Below are 24,061 nucleotides of genomic sequence, written 5' to 3' on the forward strand. Positions count from 1 at the left end.
CTACAACTTGGGTCTTCTCATGTTAGTGACCCTGGAGATTTTCTTTCAGGGAAAATCTCTCCCAATAATTCTGTCAAATTAAATACATTCGAAGTAAAGAGGTGAGATATATAGTATGCCTCATATCACAAAAACGTCATGACATAATGTTGTATGGAAACGGCTTCCTGGAGAGAACCCTACGGGATGATAAGGACGAGCTTGAGTAGACTAAAAGACTCTAATCCTAAAAAATAGATCTATAGTTAATCAAGGCTTTTCTGCTAATCCAATCATAACACATTATGGTTTAGTTGAGGGGAGAAAGCAGGTCACCATTTCTTATATACTCTATTACTCGGGTGTACTATGGGGAGAAGCGACTGGATGGAAATTCTTTCCATCGGACGTCTCAGATGGAAAGAATTTCCAGTGGTCCAAGGCAGATACACTTTACAGGTTCATCCAAAATAAGACTTAAATTTAGTAAGAAGAACATAAAAGTGCTCTCAAGGCCAACATAAAGTTCTTAACTAAAGTTGCAATCATCACATTACAATAAGTTAAAAAAACACGTAAGTAGGCAAAAAAGGCAGTGTCTATACGGCAGAAATATAGGATACAAAGCTCTACACAAGACTGTTAATATATATTGTCAATACCTAATCAATACCTGGAAAACGTTACCTGCGTATAAGCTAAAAATGTGGACGCAATCAATTTGAGAAGTTTCCAAGAAGCTTTAATCTGACAGTGCACAGTAGATTAATTAGTCTCCTTAGGTGCAGGACTTATAAAACGTAAACTGGTCTATACAACTAGAAGAATGTGTTTCAATGGTTGATGTAAGTCACTGACCAATGGATTCAGAAACTGGGACACACACAAAAGATAGGTAATATATAATCAAGACGCAACTAACAATGTAGACAAAATCTTTCACCAATGAAAGCAGCCAAAAGCCTAACAAAGCCACAGGAAACTGCTCAGGATATGAAAGTTACATCAACTATGGAAACCCAGCTGTATAAATCTATGGTGAAGTAAAAGCTACATCAACAAGTACACATACATATACGTACATACATACCGTATCTATTCTCCATTATATTTAAAATACTCTTTGTGTGAATTAGTGGCACCGGACAATGTTAAATGACCAATAAATACAGACATTAAATTTATTGTATCGCCTTTGCCACGTTACTCACCCATCGCACTGCACCTCCCACTGTGTAAGACTACATTGAGGCCCCATGCTGAGGAAACACTGTTGAACCGTGCAAGTGGGGGCTTGCCAATCGACAGCGACAAGATAGAAGCTAAAGAACCTTCAGATATACACCAATAAGATGAACTCCACAGGAAAGAAACGCAGCGTTGCAACAATTGCAAAGGTCATCTCCTTTCTACACCAGCCAATCAGACAAAACAAAGACCAGAACACACAAATACCAATAGACTAAGTGCAGCTAAAACTAGGACACCATGCTGGCAGCTACTGCCAAATCCTCAATATAATTTTAAGGAAAGCAATTCACCCATTTTATTCATGATCCTTAGGGACAGAGTAAATTCGGCGCGAGGTGACACAATGTGTCTCCGGAACAATACATCGCGTTGGGAGTTTTTACTAAAATCTCCGCTCATTTTCTCTAGTTCCATAGACATGCGAGAAACAATAAGCAGAGATTTCTATACCGCATCAGCCAGCAAGGTGCGCATGTCCTTGCAGCTAATTTTATCTGCCCCTTAAAATGATAGAAACAATCAAATATGAAATATATATTAAAGCTAGATTGAAACCCCCTTAAGGGGGTAGATTTATCAAATCTTCTAAAAAGAGAAAGGGGCGGTGTTGCCCTTAGCAACCACATTCTCGCTATCACTTATCTAGCGCCTTCAAGAGAGTGATAGCTAGAAGCTGATTGGTTGTTACGGGCAACATCTCCACTTTTCCTTTTCACAAGGTTTGATAAATCTACCCATGAGGGGGGGGGGGGGGGGGGGGGGGGATACTAGCGCAATTCCATCTGCTAATTTGGTCTCATTTTAGACAAAATCAGAAGTAAATTGTGCTGGTCCTAAACAGTAGACATATATCAGATGTCGAGAGAAGTGTTGTTGGACAATAACAGCAATTTGACCATTGTCCGACCACAATAGTTTGTGTCCTACAGATTTGTCTATGTGGTCAAATATCACATTGAGCCAGACTTTCATCTCTTGTGCTAAGTGACTAAAAGTCTGCCCAGGATTCTCATGGCCTAATTAATGGACGATGAGAACTCTTACTCTTGAGTAAGCTTCATCATGAGGATATTCTTGTGTTGGTGGCCGGTTTAGATGGGCACAGCATAAGTGACCCTCTATGTTTGGTTAATGGGTACAGTTGGCGCCCTTTAGTGTCACTTGGTTGACAGGTACATTCTCACCTTAAGCAGGGCCCTCTTAACAACATTTTGGGCCCCCGGGCACAGCAGTGCACCGGGGCCCCTATATATATATAAAAAAAAAAAGAATATATATATGGGGGGGGGGGGCCTGTCGGAGGCAGCGCAAGAGAAAAAAAAACCCTGGAAAAAAAAGATGAAAATACTTACCTTGCGGTCAGCTGGCGATCCGGCTCCCTCCATGGTCTCCTCCTCCGTCGCGCTCAGGAATGGATGTCGGGCGTGACGTCATCACGCCCGACATGCACTGCGAGCGCCGCACGGAGGATGAGACCAGGGAGGGAGCCGGATTGCCAGCTGACCGCAAGGTAAGTATTTTCATCTTTTTTTTTTTCTCTTGCGCTGCCTCTGACGGGCCTTCCTGGGCTGCAGGGCCCCCGGGCACCTGCCCATTGTGCCCAATGGGAAAGACGGCCCTGACCTTAAGTTTATGATGGGTATTTGTTTGAGTTTTCTAGTATCAATCTAAATAATCAATCATAATTAAAATGCTAATTTATCAGGTTTACCCAAGTGCTGAATTGGTATATAATATTCATGAACACTGGTCTAGTTATGGCGGTCTTCACTTGTAGCAGTCCAGGTTCCCGTAGAACAAGTCGGCCCCCCCGGGACTTGGTCAATGGTCTTGGGCTTGTTCCCAGGTCATTCATTTTCTCCTCTGGTTCTTAAACTTAATAGTGACCCTTAGATTACTTCTTTATTCCTTTCACATATTCTCCTTGATCTACTCACAAGGTAATATAGATATTATCAGTCCGCAGACACGGTATATTTGGATATTCTAATGGAGAAGGTAAAGAAGTCTTTTCTTTCTGCTCTACTATATTAACCTCAGTAGAATAAAAGTGGATCCAAGATTGGATGAGGACCTTCCTCAGGTGGGAGATAATAAAACCAGATTCATTCGGTGATTTATCTGGCTACTCGGAAATACTTAATGTTAATTTAGCGTTGGGGTAGATTACTAACTCCCCTAATGACTTCTATGCCACCATAGACAGAAGCCTGTGTTTGGAGAACATACGTATAGCCAGTAAGATAGTGTTAGAGCAACGGGCAACCACATATTTAACTTTTTCTAGGCCACAATTGCTTGTTCTCTTCCACCAACTCCCTATTACTTCAGGTCCCATTCACTTCTTGGCTTTAATAAAGAAACAAAGATATTATGCCATTAATTAAATACGATCATTATTTTTCACCCACACCTTTAATAGACTCATATCATGGGAAACATAAAAGATATCTCTACATAACCATCTTTCATTGATAAATTAAAAGCCATTTGAAAACGAATAAAGGTTTTCTCATGGAGAAGCACAGATGTATGGAATTTGGAGAACTTTGATCAATGAAAAGGTATTGTGTATTAAAGGATAACACATTATGCTTGAAGAAGAAACGCAGGAAGTTTCTAAGCCTTCTATGTCATTGATAAGGGGCTATTATGTTGGCCAATGGCTACAGCTTTCCCATAATGTCCCTGTGTTGGATAATTTTTCTGCTGCAAGAAGAATGAGGATTATGAATGACAACATTCCGACACGTTGGATGTTGAACAGCTGCATTAATTCTGTGGACACATGCGGTTCTGAAGGTTTGAGTGGTTAATATTAAAGAGAACCTGTCGTCAGGTTCCACGTTGTCTACTTTGTCCCTGTTGGCCGAGGAGAGCAGGTCATTAAATAGCTTGGGCTCCGGTACTACGGACACCCAGATATACCTCCCCACCCCTTCACCACACACATCTCAATCCGGCTTTCAACCATCATGGATATCTTAACGGCATTTTAAGTTAAACATAGAAAACAATTGAACTGATTATATTCCCCTCCATCATCTTCCAAGCCTCTGACTGATTTCGCTTTATCAGTCAATGGCACAATCATTCCTACCTGCTTCCCAAGTTCAGGGCCTCAGTGTCACCCTCGACTCTACACACTCCTTTCAACATTCAGAAAATCTGCAAATCACGCCGCTTCCACCTGAGCAACATCTCCGAAACACATACTCTCCTCACACGAAATGCTACTGAGCTCCTGATCTGATCCACATCCTTATTATTTACTGCCTTGACCACTGTAACCTCCGGTGTCTGGGCTGGCAGTGACAAGGCTATTTCCCTCTGCCATTAATCATGAATGATGCTGCAAGACTTATCTACACTTCCCGTCCTTCCTCATCTATTGCCTATCTCTATTAATCCCTTCATTGGCTTCCAATAAATGTCACAATAAAACTGAAAGAGCAGATCCTTGCCTGCAAGTCCCTCCATAACTCCCGTCCCTCCTGAATCTCTGACGTCGCCCATAAATACTCTGCCATTTGCCTTCTGAGCTCCTCTGGTGGTTTTCTAATATCTCCCCTCGCATAACCTCATCCTGTCCATGGCTGTTAGACGTATCCCGCACAGCCAGATTGTCTAAACGGCAGACACCAGATTCTGGGCTCAGGTTTTATGTTTTGACATATCTTTTGAAGCGGTGATAATCAGACGCCGGCCACTACTTCCAATGGGAACCCTTTTGTACTAACTTTCTAGCACAGATCCTGAATGGAAAGAGTTGCAACTCTGACAACTGTTCCTGGTTGTAAAAGCAATAATAAGAAGCCATTGAAACATTGGGTAGGGACGAGTTCTATTTACCTGTTAGGACTAGAGATGCTCAGGCTCGGTTCCTTGAGAACCAAACACACCCGAACTTAGGGGATGCGAGTACCGAGCCAAGCCGCGCACCCTCTGAATTGAAAACGAGGCAAAACGTCATCGTCGGATCTTGGATCTCGCGAGTTTTGAATTCCTTTTTAAGATCCAACATAGCGGGGGGTGGGAGGGAGAGCGGATCCCCATTTTTCTTTTCTGCCACTGCTGTGAGCCAATGTGTCCTAGATGTGATAGTAACTGCCGTGTGTTTGTGTCATTGCTCTGTCGCTTAGCATCCAGCCAGGTCGCTGCAGTATTTGTCCGAAAGTGTATGAAAATAACATTGTGACCTGTGAGGTGGTCTAAATTGACTGCACACGACTTGAAATTAGTGTTATTGAGGTTAATAATAATGTAGGAAAAATCCAAAACCAAAACACACGAGGGTGGTTTTGCCAAAACCAAAACACGAAGCTAATCCAGATCCAAAACCAAAACCAGTTCACGGGGGTCAGTGAGCATCTCTAGTTAGGACCCTTCACATAAATTTCCTATGTTAGCTTACTTTGGGATGTCACAGATATAGAAGAAGTATATAGTAGGAATGGAATAATATCAGATATGTATGACTTGTGCATTGTGGACAGAGAATGGATAATAAGTTTAAAGGCTCATTACATTTAATAGAAATCAAATACCAGAAATGTAAACTTTACAGCCTCTCCTGGACTTTCTACTGCAGCTTCGCTAAAAACTAGATTGAGTAATCCGCACATCATCCATTACAGACAGCTGCTGAAACATCTTTAGGATGACGGATATGATATATGGCAAAAGGTCAAATGACAAAGCGCAGGATGTAAGTTTGCTGTGATATCACTGGCTGCTCTGAATTGACCAACTTGCATAGTACACTTCACAGAGCAAGATAGCTATCCTGACTAATAGTATGCTGTATCAAAATGATTTAAGATAGAGAAGCGCATCCCCCCTTCTGCAAAGCTACGGAACAAAATGCTTGTTTAATTTGAACACTTCAACTATTTCAAGCATATTATTCAGCTAAGGGATATAAAAGTTTCTCAAATGCATCAGTAAGTTTCAGGAACACGTCCAGTCGTCTGAAATATGGTTCTGCTCGTGTGCATCAGGATATTTCAGAGCTTAAAACGGCTGATAACAGAGGATCAGTGCTTCAGCTCATTAAGATAACAAGATTTCGGTTAACGTCAACACTTTCACGGTACATTTAACACATATGTTTCTTAAAATTACAAGATGTCTTTTTGTATCTGTCAACTTTAAGGAGAACTCCACTTATAACAAATATTTCCCCAATACCCATCTCACTTAACTCCGTAGGTCCCAGGCAACAATCCAATCAACTCTCCAATGCCTGACATTTATTTTCAATCTTCTCCCGGCGTCCAGTCAAGGACAAGTTATCCGTTACAGATGCAAGTAGGGTCAGTACTTCCTGAACAACGCTGGTCCTGGGCACAGTTCCTTTACAGTTTTTGGGGAAATATTGCTAGTAAATAAAGTTTTGGGCTATGTCTCTGTGCAGACTACAACCAAACTGCTCTCGATCATCCCAATGACACTCCACATACCCCTTTGTGGCTGACTGAATCCCCAAGTCTCATTGTATTATGAGTGGACTAGGACTCATCAAGAAGATTGACAGGAGGGCTCCAGGAGGAGATATAGGGATTATGGAGAAGAAAAGTCAAATGCTGACAACTGTACTGAATGGTGAGCTCTGTAAGCAAACTTAGTAAAACCTTTATAGAAACTAGTTAATGTCTTATGACAAGAATATTTTTATGTGTTCATCTCTTAATATCAACTGCAGAGAAACACAAGTGAAAACTAAAAATATACAGGGTTCACCTTCTAAACACAGCCAACACACAACTCCAATAAGAAATGCAATATTACTAGAAATATTTCCATTAAAATACTAAAAAAGTATGGTCTGATGGCTTCTGAAGCCTGATACAGCATTTGTTCTGCAGCTGACGCCCTATCAATGGTCAACGACCACCCACCGTAATTGGAGTTCAGTGGCTGATACAGTGCGTAGAGTAGGAGGAGTAAGAGTAGGAGGGAGAGAAAACGTCCTCCATCCTTTCCATATCATACCCCTACCACGTACATAGTCAGTCACCCCGCTACAGGAAGAAACACAGTTGACTTGCGTCACCCTGCGATTCTTGACCTGACCTACATATTGGGGGAGGTGGGGAGAGTCGAGCTGGGGTCTAGGAGGTGAAAATCTACTTTCTGCCACCCTCGAAGAAATATCCCACCTAGGATGAGGTTCTCACCTCACCTCCTCGGAGGGCCCCCCAGCTGCCTTCTTAAACACTGTCACCTTTAACCTATCATATCTGAATTTTCATGTCACATCCAGGACCAGATAAATAAATATAAATATATATGGGTGTACCTTAGCCTTCCCCGTGCTTTGCAATATATGTACCAGTGCACAGGCCACCTCCTCTTTGCTCTTTACGCTCAGCACCGGCTCAAGCACAGCGCACAACATCCGGTAGTTGTTGGTGACATACTCGGCAAACTCCTTATACAGCTCCATGGGGAGGATGCTCATGGTTTGGTATCGGGATTTTAGGCGGATAGAGGGGCAGCTGCTCTTCCCCTTGTAGGAGGTGGGCTGGGAGACCGGGTACCACTGCTCCACAAAGTGGCGCCCGCTGATGCTGGCGATGGGCACGTTCACCATGCCCACATAATTGCTCTTCTCCTTGCGCCTCTTTTTGTCTGTGTCTTTGTACAGGTGGAGGCGTAGGTTCCGGACCGCTGGCAGGTTGTTAAACTCAAAGTGCTCCCCCCAGAAGACGGTCTCACCCCGGGCTTTGCTGGTGGTACGGGCGTACAAAATGTCATCCAGGCAGAGCTCGCAGTAGTAGCGCTTCTTGGGGGGAAGGTCGCGGGCTTCAATGATCCACAGCTTGAGGACATTATCCACTCGCCGGCTGTTATCCTACAGGGAGAAGGAGAAACACAAAGTCAGGTGAACAAACACAAAGAGGAACCAACATGGGGAAACATACTTATAACAAACAAGGAATTAAGGTCAAAGACTACAAACTAGTAAAAGAGAATTGACTGAATATTGGTTCAGGCTACAAACTGGTCTATACTGTGTGTAGCTGATGGAGAATCTGTAATTACTAGCACTGAATCTACATGATAACGCTCTATAAATCATTATCAGACCTTTACCACCAAGCCTTAGACTCTCATCTCCACAAAGAACCTAAGTATATAAAAATTCCCAGCATCCTCTGAGAGGTTCGCACAGATACCAGACTTCCCAATAACAGATACACTGGTCTGATGACAGTAAATTCAGAATTTCCTCTTCTGTTATTTTGCCCTTTTAACTTTACACCCCGAGGGCCTGGTTCATCTTTGGTCGTAACCTAAACACAACTTGTGGTTTAAAAAAAGCGCACTTAACTTGTAGGCACGTACACTCGTATTAAAATCCAAGAGGATGTCTTGAGACCTCGAGGTAGATTTATCAACCCCCTAAAAAGTAAAAGTGGAGGTGTTGCCCATAGCAACTATTCAGATTCTAGAGGGTATATTTACTAAACTGCGGGTTTAAAATATTGGAGATGTTGCCTATAGCAACCAATCAGATTCTAGCTGTCATTTTGTAGAATGTACTAAATAAATGATAACTAGAATCTGATTGGTTGCTATAGGCAACATCTCCACTTTTTCAAACCCGCAGTTTAGTAAATATACCCCTAGGTATCATTTATCTAGTACAGTCTGGAAAATGACAGCTAGAATCTGATTGGTTGCTATAGACAACATCTCCACTTTCACTTTTTAGAAAATTTGCTAAATCTTCCCTCTCATGTGCGGACCTTGTTTTTCAAGACAGTCACAGTTTACATTGTAAGAAAAGGATCAAAGGCTCAATTATAATTGTTTCTCTGATCTGTGTACAGGATGGCATCAAAACACAAATGCAATAGTTTAGTCCCTGATTGGCTGAAGCCATCATCCTTCCGGTCATAGATTCTGGTGTCACAGAGAAGAAGGCTGAGTGATAAGAGACTTCTGGTCACCAGAAGTGTCACCGTGGGCGGCTACTGGCCATCAATGACTTAGTGGTATATTTACTGAAACCGCCGATTCCCGGCGCTTTGGAGTCATTTTCTTCAAACAGCAATTTTATTCAAGACAAAACCCAATGGGCTTTGTCTTTAATAAAAGTGCAGTTTTAAAAACAATTGGAAAAGTTGAAGTTAATGAAGGGGGGAGGGGGTAGTAAAGTGAAAATAGGGACAAGTTGGACTTTTTCAGTTGGATCAAAAGACCGTACAGGTAAGTGCACCCCACTTTAACAAGCAAGTGGACGTTGCACCTTGAAATAGGTTTAAGTTAAATAGGTTTTTTTTCAAGGCAGAGCGTGTCCAGAGAATGACCTCCTCTATACCCCCACAGTGTAACTACGCGCAGGACTGTGCACCGGTGACACCACACCGTGGACTGTTAGGAAGCAGATGTCGCCATTAATAAATGTAAGAATTATAGACCTGTAAATCTGATGACAATGGCACACTGTAGAAAGGATTCCTGAGAAGCATTATTCACAATGACACAGACAACTAGATTATAAGTGCGAGTCTGCTGGGTTTTTATGAGACAATAGCGAGTTGAACGGGTGGGAAATTACTGTGGAGAAAGGAAGTGAAGTCGTTCTGGACCTCATAGAGGTGGCTGGGAAAGATGAAGCCTTAATATTCTCAAAAAAGGATTCGGCTCTGTGGGGGCTTTGTGCTGTCGCAGCCATGTAAAGTGAGCACCCCAAAATTTGTGCTGCCGCAGCCACTAATCATGTACGGTGAGCACCCCAATATTTGTGCTGACGCACCCATTAACCATGTAAACTGGGCACCCTGATATTTGTGCTGCCGCAGCCATTAACCTTATAGGGTGAGCACCTCAATATTTGTGCTGCCGCAGCCACTAACCATTTAAGGTGAGCACCGCAATATTTGTACCACCGCAGCCACTAGCCATATAAAGTGAGCACCCCAATATTTGTGCTGCCGCAGCCACTAACCATGTAAACTGAGCACCCCAATATTTGTGCTGCCGCAGCCACTATCCGCGCAAGGTCAGCACCCAATTATTTGTGCTGCCGCAGCCACTAACCATGTAGGGTGAGCACCCCAATATTTGTGCTGCCGCAGCCACTATCCGCGCAAGGTCAGCACCCCATTATTTGTGCTGCCGAAGCCACTAACCATATAAGGTGAGCACCCCATTATTTGTGCTGCCGCAGCCACTAACCATGTAAGGTGAGCACCCCAATATTTGTGCTGCCGCAGCCACTATCCGCGCAAGGTCAGCACCCCATTATTTGTGCTGCCGCAGCCACTAACCATGTAAGGTGAGCACCCCATTATTTGTGCTGCCGCAGCCACTAACCATATAAGGTGAGCACCCCATTATTTGTGCTGCCGCAGCCACTAACCATATAAGGTGAGCACCCCATTATTTGTGCTGCCGCAGCCACTAACCATATAAGGTGAGCACCCCAATATTTGTGCTGCTGCAGCCACTAACCATGTAAGGTGAGCACCCCAATATTTGTGCTGCTGCAGCCACTAACCATATAAAGTGAGCACCCCAATATTTGTGCTGCCGCAGCCACTAACCATGTAAGGTGAGCACCCCAATATTTGTGCTGCCGCAGCCACTAACCATGTAAGGTGAGCACCCCATTATTTGTGCTGCCGCAGCCACTAACCATATAAGGTGAGCACCCCAATATTTGTGCTGCCGCAGCCACTAACCATGTAAGGTGAGCACCCCATTATTTGTGCTGCCGCAGCCACTAACCATGTAAGGTGAGCACCCCAATATTTCTGCTGCAGCAGCCACTAGCCATATAAAGTGAGCACCCCAATATTTGTGCTGCCGCAGCCACTATACATATAAGGTGAGCACCCCAATATTTGTGCTGCCGCAGCCACTAACCATATAAGGTGAGCACCCCAATATTTGTGCTGCCGCAGCCACTAACCATATAGGGTGAGCACCCCAATATTTGTGCTGCCGCAGCCACTAACCATATAGGGTGAGCACCCCAATATTTGTGCTGCCACAGCCACTAAGCATGTAAGGTGAGCACCCCAATATTTGTGCTGCTGCAGCCACTATCCGCGCAAGGTCAGCACCCCATTATTTGTGCTGCCGCAGCCACTAACCATGTAAGGTGAGCACCCCATTATTTGTGCTGCCGCAGCCACTAACCATGTAAGGTGAGCACCCCATTATTTGTGCTGCCGCAGCCACTAACCATATAAGGTGAGCACCCCATTATTTGTGCTGCCGCAGCCACTAACCATATAAGGTGAGCACCCCATTATTTGTGCTGCCGCAGCCACTAACCATGTAAGGTGAGCACCCCATTATTTGTGCTGCCGCAGCCACTAACCATGTAAGGTGAGCACCCCAATATTTGTGCTGCCGCAGCCACTATCCATATAAGGTGAGCACCCCAATATTTGTGCTGCCGCAGCCACTATCCGCGCAAGGTCAGCACCCCATTATTTGTGCTGCCGCAGCCACTAACCATGTAGGGTCAGCACCCCAATATTTGTGCTGCTGCAGCCACTAAGTGTCTCCTGTTTTTCAGTCATATCGGGGGTAGCACCTTGACAAAACCATGTTACACTGCAGGGGGAGGGGGGCACATTTATAAATGTGGGGACAGATTTAGAGTTAGGATGGGGGTGTCCTAGCTCAGCTCTAAATTGCAGTGTGAACATAAGTCTATCCAGTACTATATGTAATAGCAGCCAGTATTTATCCTGCATCCAAAAAGATCAATACATGTGCCCCCCGAGCAGAGAAGTCTGCCCTGGAACAAATCTTCTCTTGCTGTGCTCCTAACTCTATAAACTGCAACAGAGCATTAATACTGTTCTACAAACTGACGGTATAACTGCCCTAATCTTGGTTTTCATCCAGACACTATAAACCTGTAAATTAGATTATTATAAGTATGATATAATTACACAGTTTTACATGAAGTGCCCCGTGCCTCATGATGCCACTACCTCCTAGTGAATTAATAGGCAGAATTCTTGTGACTATTGGTTTAACCCACAAAATGGCTGCCTCAGCTATGTGCAGACATCAGGTACATGTTCATTGAACTTCCCAGCGGCTGTGTTCACTCAGAGCCCCTTCCATAAGAGAGCTGATATTTGTATCTGCTGCATAATTACTGTTATATACTGTTACTTAGCAACTCTAGAGAGCTTTGTGTTAATGCACATGCTCCTGTAGTTATTCTTTATTCTCTCAGAAGTAACACTAGACCTCACTGAGCAGGCGTCTCCTGTACCAGGCTGCTGACCTTATCCAGAGCAACTTTATGCGCATCATTCTTAATGTGTAGTTCTTACTGACAATGTGAGTTGCAGTGGACAAAGAAAGAAGGGATGACCAGTTAATATATTAAAATGGTGTGACAGCCCCCCAGTGATACACCTAGCCCCAAACAGCATAGCTCTACAAAACCTGGTCCCATACTGAATATCTCCACCACATCTGGCCTCACACGTCAACCATCTACACACCTGGCCTCACCCAGCACCTATCTACACACCTGGCCTCACACATCATTGCTCTACACACCTGGCCTCACACATCATTGCTCTACACACCTGGCCTCACACGGCATCTATCTACACACCTGGCCTCACACATCATTGCTCTACACACCTGGCCTCACACGGCATCTATCTACACACCTGGCCTCACACAGCATCTATCTACACACCTGGCCTCACACAGCATCTATCTACACACCTGGCCTCACACAGCATCTATCTACACATCTGGCCTCACACAGCATCTATCTACAAATCTGGCCTCACAAGTCATCCATCTACACACCTGGCCTCACAAGTCATCCATCTACACACTTGGCCTCACACAGCATCAAACTACACACCTGGCCTCAGACGTCATCTATCTACACACCTGGCCTCACACGTCAACCATCTACACACCTGGCCTCACAGAGCATCTATGTAGACACCTGGCCTCACACAGCATCTATCTACACACCTGGCCTTACAGAGCATCTATCTACACACCTGGCCTCACACGGCATCTATCTACATACCCGGCCTCACACGGCATCTATCTACACACCTGGCCTCACACAGCATCTATCTACACACCTGGCCTCACACAGCATCTATCTACAAATATGGCCTCACACAGCATCGCTCTACACACCTGGCCTCACACAGCATCTATCTACACACCTGGCCTCACACATCATCTATCTACACACCTGGCCTCACACATCATCTATCTACACACCTGGCCTCCCACAGCATCCATCTACACACCTGGCCTCACACGGCGTCTATCTACACACCTGCCCTCACACAGCATCTATCTACACACCTGGCCTCACACGGCGTCTATCTACACACCTGGCCTCACACAGCATCTATCTACAAATCTGGCCTCACAAGTCATCCATCTACACACCTGGCCTCACACAGCATCGCTATACACACCTGGCCTCACACGGCATCTATCTACACACCTGGCCTCACACAGCATCTATCTACACACCTGGCCTCACACAGCATCTATCTACACACCTGGCCTCACACAGCTTCTATCTACACACCTGGCCTCACACAGCTTCTATCTACACACCTGGCCTCCCACAGCAACCATCTACACACCTGGCCTCACACGGCGTCTATCTACACACCTGCCCTCACACAGCATCTATCTACACACCTGGCCTCACACGGCGTCTATCTATACACCTGGCCTCACACAGCATCTATCTACAAATCTGGCCTCACAAGTCATCCATCTACACACCTGGCCTCACACAGCATCGCTATACACACCTGCCCTCACACAGCATCTATCTACACACCTGGCCTCACACAGCATCTTTCTACACACCTGGTCTCACACGGCATCTGTCTACACACCTGGCCTCACACAGCATCGCTCTACACACCTGGTCTCACACGGCATCTGTCTACACACCTGGCCTCACACAGCTTCTATCTACACACCTGGCCTCATACAACATCGCTCTACACACCTGGCCTCACACAGCATCTATCTACACACCTGGCCTCACACAGCATCTATCTACACACCTGGCCTCACACAGCATCGCTCTACACACCTGGCCTCACACAGCTTCTATCTACACACCTGGCCTCATACAACATCGCTCTACACACCTGGCCTCACACAGCATCTATCTACACACCTGGCCTCACACAGCATCGCTCTACACACCTGGCCTCACACAGCTTCTATCTACACACCTGGCCTCACACAGAATCTCTACACTTCACCATATAACTGAATGATAATAAACTTGCTTTTGGTAAAAATAATAAAGAGCTGCAATAAGCAGATAAAAGGTTACCTTAATAACTAACTTGTAACACAGTCAACACAGTATATAACAATATAAAAATGCATCAACAGTTTAGCACATTGAATGTATTCCATATACACCTATATACAGCAGAGGACTGGACTGTACAATACAGTTCTGTCGTCTACAGTCACAAAAGCTCTATATATGATGTCGCAACCTCACAGAAAAACCTGTAATTGATATAACCTGTCACTTTTCTGTGTAAGTTTTCTAATACAATAAATCCGCGTGACACTTCTAATCACAATGTAACTAATAATCAGTTTAACAATATGACAGCAGTAACAGAGTAACCAATCATTATAATATGTTGTTATACAGTTACATGCAGAGCAACTGTGCTTTATAGCAGAGGCCGGTAACATGTGGTCCCCTGCTGGCAGGGTATGCTGGGTCCTGTAGTTCCACAACAACCATTGGGCCATAAATATCCTAAGCCACTTTGTTATCCTAATTTGTTATTAACGAAGGAGAACTCCAGTTAGGAAGCACGCAGGAGGTTCTCAAGCTAATTTAAGTTATTACGCACATCCTCTATCTATATTGTCAGCCAATGAGGAAGACAATGGGGGTCATTCAAACCCCAGGACATGGTCATTCATTCAGTGTTTTAGGCCCCGCCAAAATGTTAGCACCTTAGTTCCCTTAATGGTAGCACTAGCTCCGACTAATGCCACATCTTATTATATACTATTAAGATCTGCTTTCTTGTACAGTATCTTATACGGGTTAATACATCTCTCATCTCCTCCCGTGCCCGGTCTGTGTAGATAATCAGGCAGAACTCTGCAATTACATTTCATAGTGGATGGAAATTCCCCGATATTATACATTATAACTGAGATGTACTCATTAAGACATGGCATACATTTATATGATTAATGAACGCTGTCATATTTAATATAAATGATATATCATGCCATGCAATAAACATCTGCCGTCAGTAATGTAGTGTGACAATCCCTTATAGCTGTCATTTTCTCTTCAATGCTTGTTAAGCTGGAGTTAGTACAAACCTGCCGTTTATTTAACGTTCATTTATAACGGGATTCTGGGACAAGGTTTTACTAGTCTTGTTTATTTGTGCGGAATAGTCATTTATCTTTATTTCACTGTCGGAAAGACAGGGCCACCTACAGACAGCTTGTTTCAGTTGTTAGAGTTATCCTACACTGATGAGCTTTACCAGGGGTAAAACAGCGTGTCTGCAAGTTATCCTGCCTCCACACTGGCCTGTTCTGGATGACCAGTGGCTGGACAAAGCACTGCTTGCCATGTAAATAGCATATCCAGAAGCCTTTGCTGCAGAGTGACTTATTTGCATATCCCTTAGTAGAAATAATGATGATATGTGCCAGGTATCAGAAGACTCCCGTACCTTCTAACTGTCCCAATTTAGGCTGGACCGACCTTATCTGAGGGTTTTGTCCTGTGGACGGGAAATCTGGGAGGCACTGTCTGTTCACTGCACTGGTACGCACGCCAAAAAATGGTATTTGGAGGGGAGGGGAGGAGAGGAGAGGTCGGGGCAAGCTAGCACTTCAAAATCCCTAGACACGCTCCAGTTTTGATGTAACCACACCCCAATTTCAATGGATCACACCCCCTGTCCCTTTGAAGAAGAGGCAAGGTTGGGAGTTATGGAATCCTACGATATTTACACGAAACCAAAACATTAAGACTAGCTCACCCAATACAAATTCTTATTTTCCCAGCAAGTTTAGTACGTCCAACATGGGGCTCTCTATTCCCGAAAATAACCCTAAAATACTAAATTACTACTTAATTTTATTATGCAGTTTAGAGACCGAATTTTGCACAGTATTTTGCAGTCTTTTGTAACAGTATTTGGTATTTGACCAAATTCTAAAACACGCATTCAGTGCATTGCTGAAAGTGCCGCTATCATCCTGAAATAACGATTTCAGGCTCACTGGTAAAAACACATTTACCATGGTGGCCTTTCAAAATTATTACTTTTTAAATGAGTTATTATTTTTCCCCTGCAACCTAACTCCGGTGACTGCAGTATATAAATCATCGGGAAGAGACGACGTAGCAGCCTCCTAGTAGTGCAAAGAGAGAGATGGTCCCTGATTCAGTACCAAGGACAGAGGAAGGGAAAGGTCATTTCTGTTTGTAAGATAGGGCCACCTAGATGACGGCTCCAAACGTGTCCATAATTAGGCTAATAAAAGAAGTGAGAATATTGTACTGTAAAGAGTCATCATAATACATTTTCATACATTAGGGAAGGGGAAGACAGAAGAGATATAGTTATTGTATATAATTGGATTATAATTATGTTTCAAGTCGATATAAAGATTTCTTAATGGGACTTCCCAGTAATGACCCAGAGTTGAGGACTTTTATTCAGGAATGAATGAAGGAGATTATTTTCTATGCTGGATGGTGAGTGTGGCAGACGGTTTAAAGAAAAAACAGGTATAAAGATACTATTTTAACAATTAGATTAGTTTATAGGGTTTGTCACATGAAATGACTAGTTTGCTGGCTTGCACATGCCTTCCATTATTTAATTAATATCTAGTAATTGTCATTTATTATTACCTATCTATATAGTGGCAATAATAATATGCAGCACTATACAGAGAATATGTGACCATTCCCATCAGTCCCTGGACGGTGCATTGACCACTGTGCCACCATTCTGCCCATCAACTTTACTGAATATGTTGCTTCATCTTTCTCACTTCCATTGTGCTCAAGTATTTATATCATCTGATAGAGTTGTTCATTTTTCTTGCCCTTTGATTTGACAAAGTCTGTGGATACCGTTGCATCCAGTGCACAGAGCAGAGCTGAGCTGAGTCATATCCAAGGACAGCAGATATAAACATGTCTGTACTACCGCTCTCTGTCTCCAGGGACTGGAGGGGAAGGAGGGAGAGTCAAATTAGGAGGGAACCTTATCTGTGCCTCCCTTGGAATTGTGCCTTATGGGACAAGGTTCTCACCTTGCCATGCTGGTTGTAGCACATACGTTGGTTAGTGCGATGGTCATTACAAGCCGATGGCAGGCAACGTAATATATTTCAAGGAACTCAGATGTCTTCCCTGGAACCACCCATTGCAAAGCTGCTCGGTGGAGGCTTCTATTACTGCCTGCAGCTAAGTACTCTTACGCCTGCTTATATTCTACAGATGGAGCAACTCTCTTCAGGAGAGTGCACGATGCATTGCTCACACCTTTTCTATTAATCCCCTCCCCAAAACCACTAAAGGTGCATGGCGGCAGCGGGTTTATTGCAATGAAATTTGGGGGACCCTCTGCACACTGGAGGTCAGAACACTGCACCATTAGTCCATCTGTATCTGGCTGCAACCCCCCGCTAAATGTGCAATCTCTGCTCCAGTTTCTCTCATCGGCCAACTCATTACTCTGATCTTTCATCTCCTATTTCTTCACATGTCCCAGTACAGACTCTACGTTCCTCTCTCGGCTGCTGCTAATCTCCACCCCCAAGCTCACTCCAACCAGTGCTCACCAGGTTCACAGACTGGAGATATACAACATAGATCTGACAAGAGCAACAACACTTCAGCCAATAAAATAGAATAGTCTATAACAAGCTGTGGTACGCCAGCCGTTGTGGAACTACAAGTGCCAGCATACCCCGCCTGCCAGAGAAATGTGTCTATACACTAGTATATCAATATGCTTCACTATAGGTCTATACCTTGTTCGGCTTGACGGCCCTCTGCAGGTTCTCTATCCATTTGTCCCGCTCAGCGGCGGAGCGGCAGGCGAAGCACTTGGTACCCGATGCTGTCGTCACCTAGACCAGGGGAAAACAAGACAAGGGAGGAGAGGTCGTACATTTCTCATATACTGTGGAGTAGGAGCGATTCTCCGAAGTTGGGGGGTGAATGTGCTGAAATAGGGACCAATAAACGAGCAGTGACCCCTACCCCCATATAAATAAACTGAAATAATGATTGCGTAATGTACTGTACATGTATTTTGATCATCTACAGGATAATTTAATGTTAACATTGTTTTACACATCAGCCACCACACCATGCTCTCATACACAAGGCCTGTTCACAATTTTCACGCAAACAGTTTCTTGATTGTTACCTTATTGTTCAATTTTTCACTATTTTAAATTAAAACAACAAGTTTCAGGAGGATGCAGTGGATTTATCTTCACTTTAAGGAGCAGATTCAATTCGGCGGGAGGTGACGCGATGTGTATCGGAAACAGTCCGAAGAGACACATCACGTCAGAGTTTTTATAGGAATCTCTGCTCATTTTCCCTCATGTCCCATAGAGCTGTGCAGAAAAATGAGCGGAGATTACTTACGGTAATAGTCGCCAATATGCACATCTGAACATCGAGGCAATGTTCAGCAGCACCTCGTGCTGAACTGAATGTGTCCCTAAGTATCAGATATATTTAATATTTGTTGATCAATACGTAACTTTGGAGAATACTGCAGTGTGATACAATCTGTGTACTGCCAGTAAATACTGCACATTTCATGTTACATGTCCTACTGCCACCTCCCTCCCTGTACATAGAGAGTACTGTGCCTGATACAATCTGTGTACTGCCAGTAAGCACTGCGCGTTTCATGTTACATGTCCTACTGCCACCTCCCTCTCTGTACATAGAGAGTACTGTGCCTGATACAATCTGTGTACTGCCAGTAAGCACTGCGCGTTTCATGTTACATGTCCTACTGCCACCTCCCTCTCTGTACATAGAGAGTACTGTGCCTGATACAATCTGTGTACTGCCAGTAAGCACTGCGCGTTTCATGTTACATGTCCTACTGCTACCTCCCTCCCTGTACATAGAGAGTACTGTGTATGATACAATCTGTGTACTGCCAGCAAGCACTGCGCGTTTCATGTTACATGTCCTACTGCTACCTCCCTCCCTGTACATAGAGAGTACTGTGCCTGATACAATCTGTGTACTGCCAGCAAGCACTGCGCGTTTCATGTTACATGTCCTACTGCCACCTCCCTCCCTGTACATAGAGAGTACTGTGCCTGATACAATCTGTGTACTGCCAGCAAGCACTGCGCGTTTCATGTTACATGTCCTACTGCCACCTCCCTCCCTGTACATAGAGAGTACTGTGCCTGATACAATCTGTGTACTGCCAGCAAGCACTGCGCGTTTCATGTTACATGTCCTACTGCCACCTCCCTCCCTGTACATAGAGAGTACTGTGCCTGATACAATCTGTGTACTGCCAGCAAGCACTGCGCGTTTCATGTTACATGTCCTACTGCCACCTCCCTCCCTGTACATAGAGAGTACTGTGCCTGATACAATCTGTGTACTGCCAGTAAGCACTGCGCGTTTCATGTTACATGTCCTACTGCCACCTCCCTCTCTGTACATAGAGAGTACTGTGCCTGATACAATCTGTGTACTGCCAGTAAGCACTGCGCGTTTCATGTTACATGTCCTACTGCTACCTCCCTCCCTGTACATAGAGAGTACTGTGTATGATACAATCTGTGTACTGCCAGCAAGCACTGCGCGTTTCATGTTACATGTCCTACTGCTACCTCCCTCCCTGTACATAGAGAGTACTGTGCCTGATACAATCTGTGTACTGCCAGCAAGCACTGCGCGTTTCATGTTACATGTCCTACTGCCACCTCCCTCCCTGTACATAGAGAGTACTGTGCCTGATACAATCTGTGTACTGCCAGCAAGCACTGCGCGTTTCATGTTACATGTCCTACTGCCACCTCCCTCCCTGTACATAGAGAGTACTGTGCCTGATACAATCTGTGTACTGCCAGCAAGCACTGCGCGTTTCATGTTACATGTCCTACTGCCACCTCCCTCCCTGTACATAGAGAGTACTGTGCCTGATACAATCTGTGTACTGCCAGCAAGCACTGCGCGTTTCATGTTACATGTCCTACTGCCACCTCCCTCCCTGTACATAGAGAGTACTGTGCCTGATACAATCTGTGTACTGCCAGTAAGCACTGCGCGTTTCATGTTACATGTCCTACTGCCACCTCCCTCCCTGTACATAGAGAGTACTGTGCCTGATACAATCTGTGTACTGCCAGTAAGCACTGCGCATTTCATGTTACATGTCCTACTGCCACCTCCCTCCCTGTACATAGAGAGTACTGTGCCTGATACAATCTGTGTACTGCCAGTAAGCACTGCGCGTTTCATGTTACATGTCCTACTGCCACCTCCCTCCCTGTACATAGAGAGTACTGTGCCTGATACAATCTGTGTACTGCCAGCAAGCACTGCGCGTTTCATGTTACATGTCCTACTGCCACCTCCCTCCCTGTACATAGAGAGTACTGTGCCTGATACAATCTGTGTACTGCCAGCAAGCACTGCGCGTTTCATGTTACATGTCCTACTGCCACCTCCCTCCCTGTACATAGAGAGTACTGTGCCTGATACAATCTGTGTACTGCCAGTAAGCACTGCGCGTTTCATGTTACATGTCCTACTGCCACCTCCCTCTCTGTACATAACTTGTCTTGCATTGCAATTGCTATCCATCATACAGCAACCAATGTCGCTATGGAGTGTAACTCGCGCACACTCTGTCACCTCAAAACAAAACTCCTGTCCCAGGATGCTGCTGTGCACGGGTTTCACCACCGAATCTTCATCCAGATTTAAATCCAAAGCCTCCGCGGCACTGCTAGGACTGAGCAGGGATTCGTGGGAGTGTGACTCTTTGAAGGCCTGCATGAGACGAGCCCTGCGGAGGAGGGAGGTGGATACATGTGAGAGACGGGCCATATTTCTGCACTCACACACTACTTTCCATTGGTTAGGAAAAGGTATCTCCAACTCTTCCAGCAGAGAATGCTCAGCCCTCAGCAAGTACAAAATACAAACAAATAAAGTTACACAACGACTCAAACAAAGAAGTTATAGAAAAAACCAACTAAAATCAACACATTGTAACAGTTATCACAAGGCACAAATATGTTTCATTGTACAGAAATAAAACTTGATTGACAATGAAGAGGCAATGCATGCCAGCACCTCTCTCTCTCTCCCTCCCTCTATATATATATATATATATATATATATATATATATATATAAATATCCTGGGACTTGTGGTTTCACTGTGTCTAGAGACCCACAGGTTGCCTATACCTGGATTAAGGGGATCTACAAATGCAACCGAACAGTATACAAATATAATAGTTATATGTGAACTATATCAATGTTTAAATAAATGCAGCATTAAGCTATTCCTACATGTTAATGCACTTTCTTAAGGGGGTGACACATGAGCTGTTTAAGGACACAAACTTGGAACAGTATAAGAAGCACGGATGTACAATAATGGACCATAGGAAAAACAGTGTTTAAAGTGCTGGATAAACACCTATTTTCCTGTAACACCACTAGAGACAATGCACAAAACTTGAAAATAGCTGCTCTTCATTGCCTTAAATGCTGTTTGCTGTTTAAATAACACTGCTAAAATTACACAGAGTGTGTTGTTGACTGCAAAAGCGCTGCCATTATATGACACCACCCAAACAGTGAAGAGACGTTGCAGGAGAACAATGTGGATGTAGGAGATCGAGGGAGCAAGGAAGGGTTAAGACAAAGAACATCAAAGTGTTGTATGGTGTTAGCCATTTATAGAAGCCGAAAAACATGATCTTGTTGATGAAATTGCAATTAGCCAGTGGACTACTTAGATCTCTTTGTCAGACATGATACAATATATAATGTAAAATATTTACATCTTTACACATACAAGTACAAAGCTATTCAATTGTTACCTTTTTTACACACATCTGCAATGTAACCTAATGATTTATTGATCAGCCAACATGTCAAAGAATTGAAACATAAACTAGATGCAAATTCATGGTTCAGTTTGTTCCTTGGTGTGAGGTGAGGACAATTTCATGACTTGAAATGTTAAACAGACTTTGATAAGATAGAAGCACAGGGTGGAGTGAGGAACATGACTGGGGTAAATATAGAACACAGGACAGACTGGATGAACATGAAGGATTAGGACACAGGAGAAAGAGAGATAGAACATGGCTGCAGAAAGATCAGGGCACAGGATAGACAGTGATGGAACATAGTTGGGGAAAGGAGAAAGAGAGACAGTCATGGAACATAGTTGGGGAAAGATCAGGACAGAGAACACATAGTGATGGGACATGGTTGGGGAAAAGAGGTACAGGACAGATAATGATGGAACATAGTTGGGGAAAGATCAGGACACAGGACAGAGAGTGATGAAACATAGTTGGAGAAAGATCAGGGCAGAGGACAGACAGTGGTGGAACATAGTTGGGGAATGAAGAAGGAGAGATAGTGGTGGAACATAGTTGGGGAAAGGAGGACACAGGACATATAATGATTAAACATAGTTGGGAAAAGATCAGGACACAGGACAGAGAGTGATGGAACATAGTTTGGGAAACGAGGAGAGATAGTGATGGAACATAGTTGGGAAAAGGAGAAGGTGAGAGTGATGGAACATAGATGGATAAAGAGAAGGACAGAGGACAGACGGTGATGGAACATAGTTTGAGAAAGATCAGGGCAGAGGACAGACAGTGTGGAACACAGTTGGGGAAAGGAGAGAGAATGATGGAACATAGTTGGAGAAAGATCAGGACAGAGGACAGAGAGTGATGGAACATAGCTGGAGAAAGATCAGGGCAGAGGACAGAGAGTGATGGAACATAGTTGGAGAAAGATCAGGGCAGAGGACAGACAGTGTGGAACACAGTTGGGGAAAGGAGAGAGAATGATGGAACATAGTTGGAGAAAGATCAGGACAGAGGACAGAGAGTGATGGAACATAGTTGAAGAAAGATCAGGACAGAGGACAGAGAGTGATGGAACATAGTTGGAGAAAGATCAGGGCAGAGGACAGACAGTGTGGAACACAGTTGGGGAAAGGAGAGAGAATGATGGAACATAGTTGGAGAAAGATCAGGACAGAGGACAGAGAGTGATGGAACATAGTTGGAGAAAGATCAGGGCAGAGGACAGACAGTGTGGAACACAGTTGGGGAAAGGAGAGAGAATGATGGAACATAGTTGGGGAAAGATCAGGACACAGGACAGAGAGTGATGAAACATAGTTGGAGAAAGATCAGGGCAGAGGACAGACAGTGGTGGAACATAGTTGGGGAATGGAGAAGGAGAGAGAGTGGTGGAACATAGTTGGGGAAAGGAGGACACAGGACATATAATGATTGAACATAGTTGGGAAAAGATCAGGACACAGGACAGAGAGTGATGGAACATAGTTTGGGAAACGAGGAGAGATAGTGATGGAACATAGTTGGGAAAAGGAGAAGGAGAGAGTGATGGAACATAGATGGATAAAGAGAAGGACAGAGGACAGACGGTGATGGAACATAGTTTGAGAAAGATCAGGGCAGAGGACAGACAGTGTGAAACACAGTTGGGGAAAGGAGAGAGAATGATGGAACATAGTTGGAGAAAGATCAGG

At 44.2% G+C, this 24,061-nt stretch overlaps 2 protein-coding genes across 12 annotated transcripts in view; one reads left to right on the forward strand and one right to left on the reverse strand.

The window, feature by feature from the left end:
* The window catches only part of LOC142101950 (uncharacterized), a 389,962-nt gene that overhangs the window by 209,740 nt on the left and 156,161 nt on the right, over nucleotides 1-24,061 (forward strand). The gene's annotated exons all lie outside the window — the stretch shown is intronic.
* Nucleotides 1-24,061, reverse strand: part of SYNGAP1 (synaptic Ras GTPase activating protein 1) — a 158,411-nt gene that overhangs the window by 32,543 nt on the left and 101,807 nt on the right. For all 11 annotated transcript variants that reach the window (XR_012679165.1, XM_075186410.1, XM_075186400.1 and 8 more), the window contains 3 exons: nucleotides 21,158-21,311; nucleotides 18,280-18,378; nucleotides 7,532-8,086 (listed from right to left, as the gene is read on the reverse strand). Coding sequence is in view for 10 of the 11 variants with exons in the window: in XM_075186410.1 (XP_075042511.1) it covers nucleotides 7,532-8,086; nucleotides 18,280-18,378; nucleotides 21,158-21,311 (808 nt within the window). In the remaining variant the exon portion in view is untranslated. The remainder of the gene's footprint in view (nucleotides 1-7,531; nucleotides 8,087-18,279; nucleotides 18,379-21,157; nucleotides 21,312-24,061) is intronic.

The sequence above is a fragment of the Mixophyes fleayi genome, chromosome 9, assembly GCF_038048845.1.
Source record: "Mixophyes fleayi isolate aMixFle1 chromosome 9, aMixFle1.hap1, whole genome shotgun sequence".
NCBI classification, from domain to species: Eukaryota; Metazoa; Chordata; class Amphibia; order Anura; family Limnodynastidae; genus Mixophyes; species Mixophyes fleayi.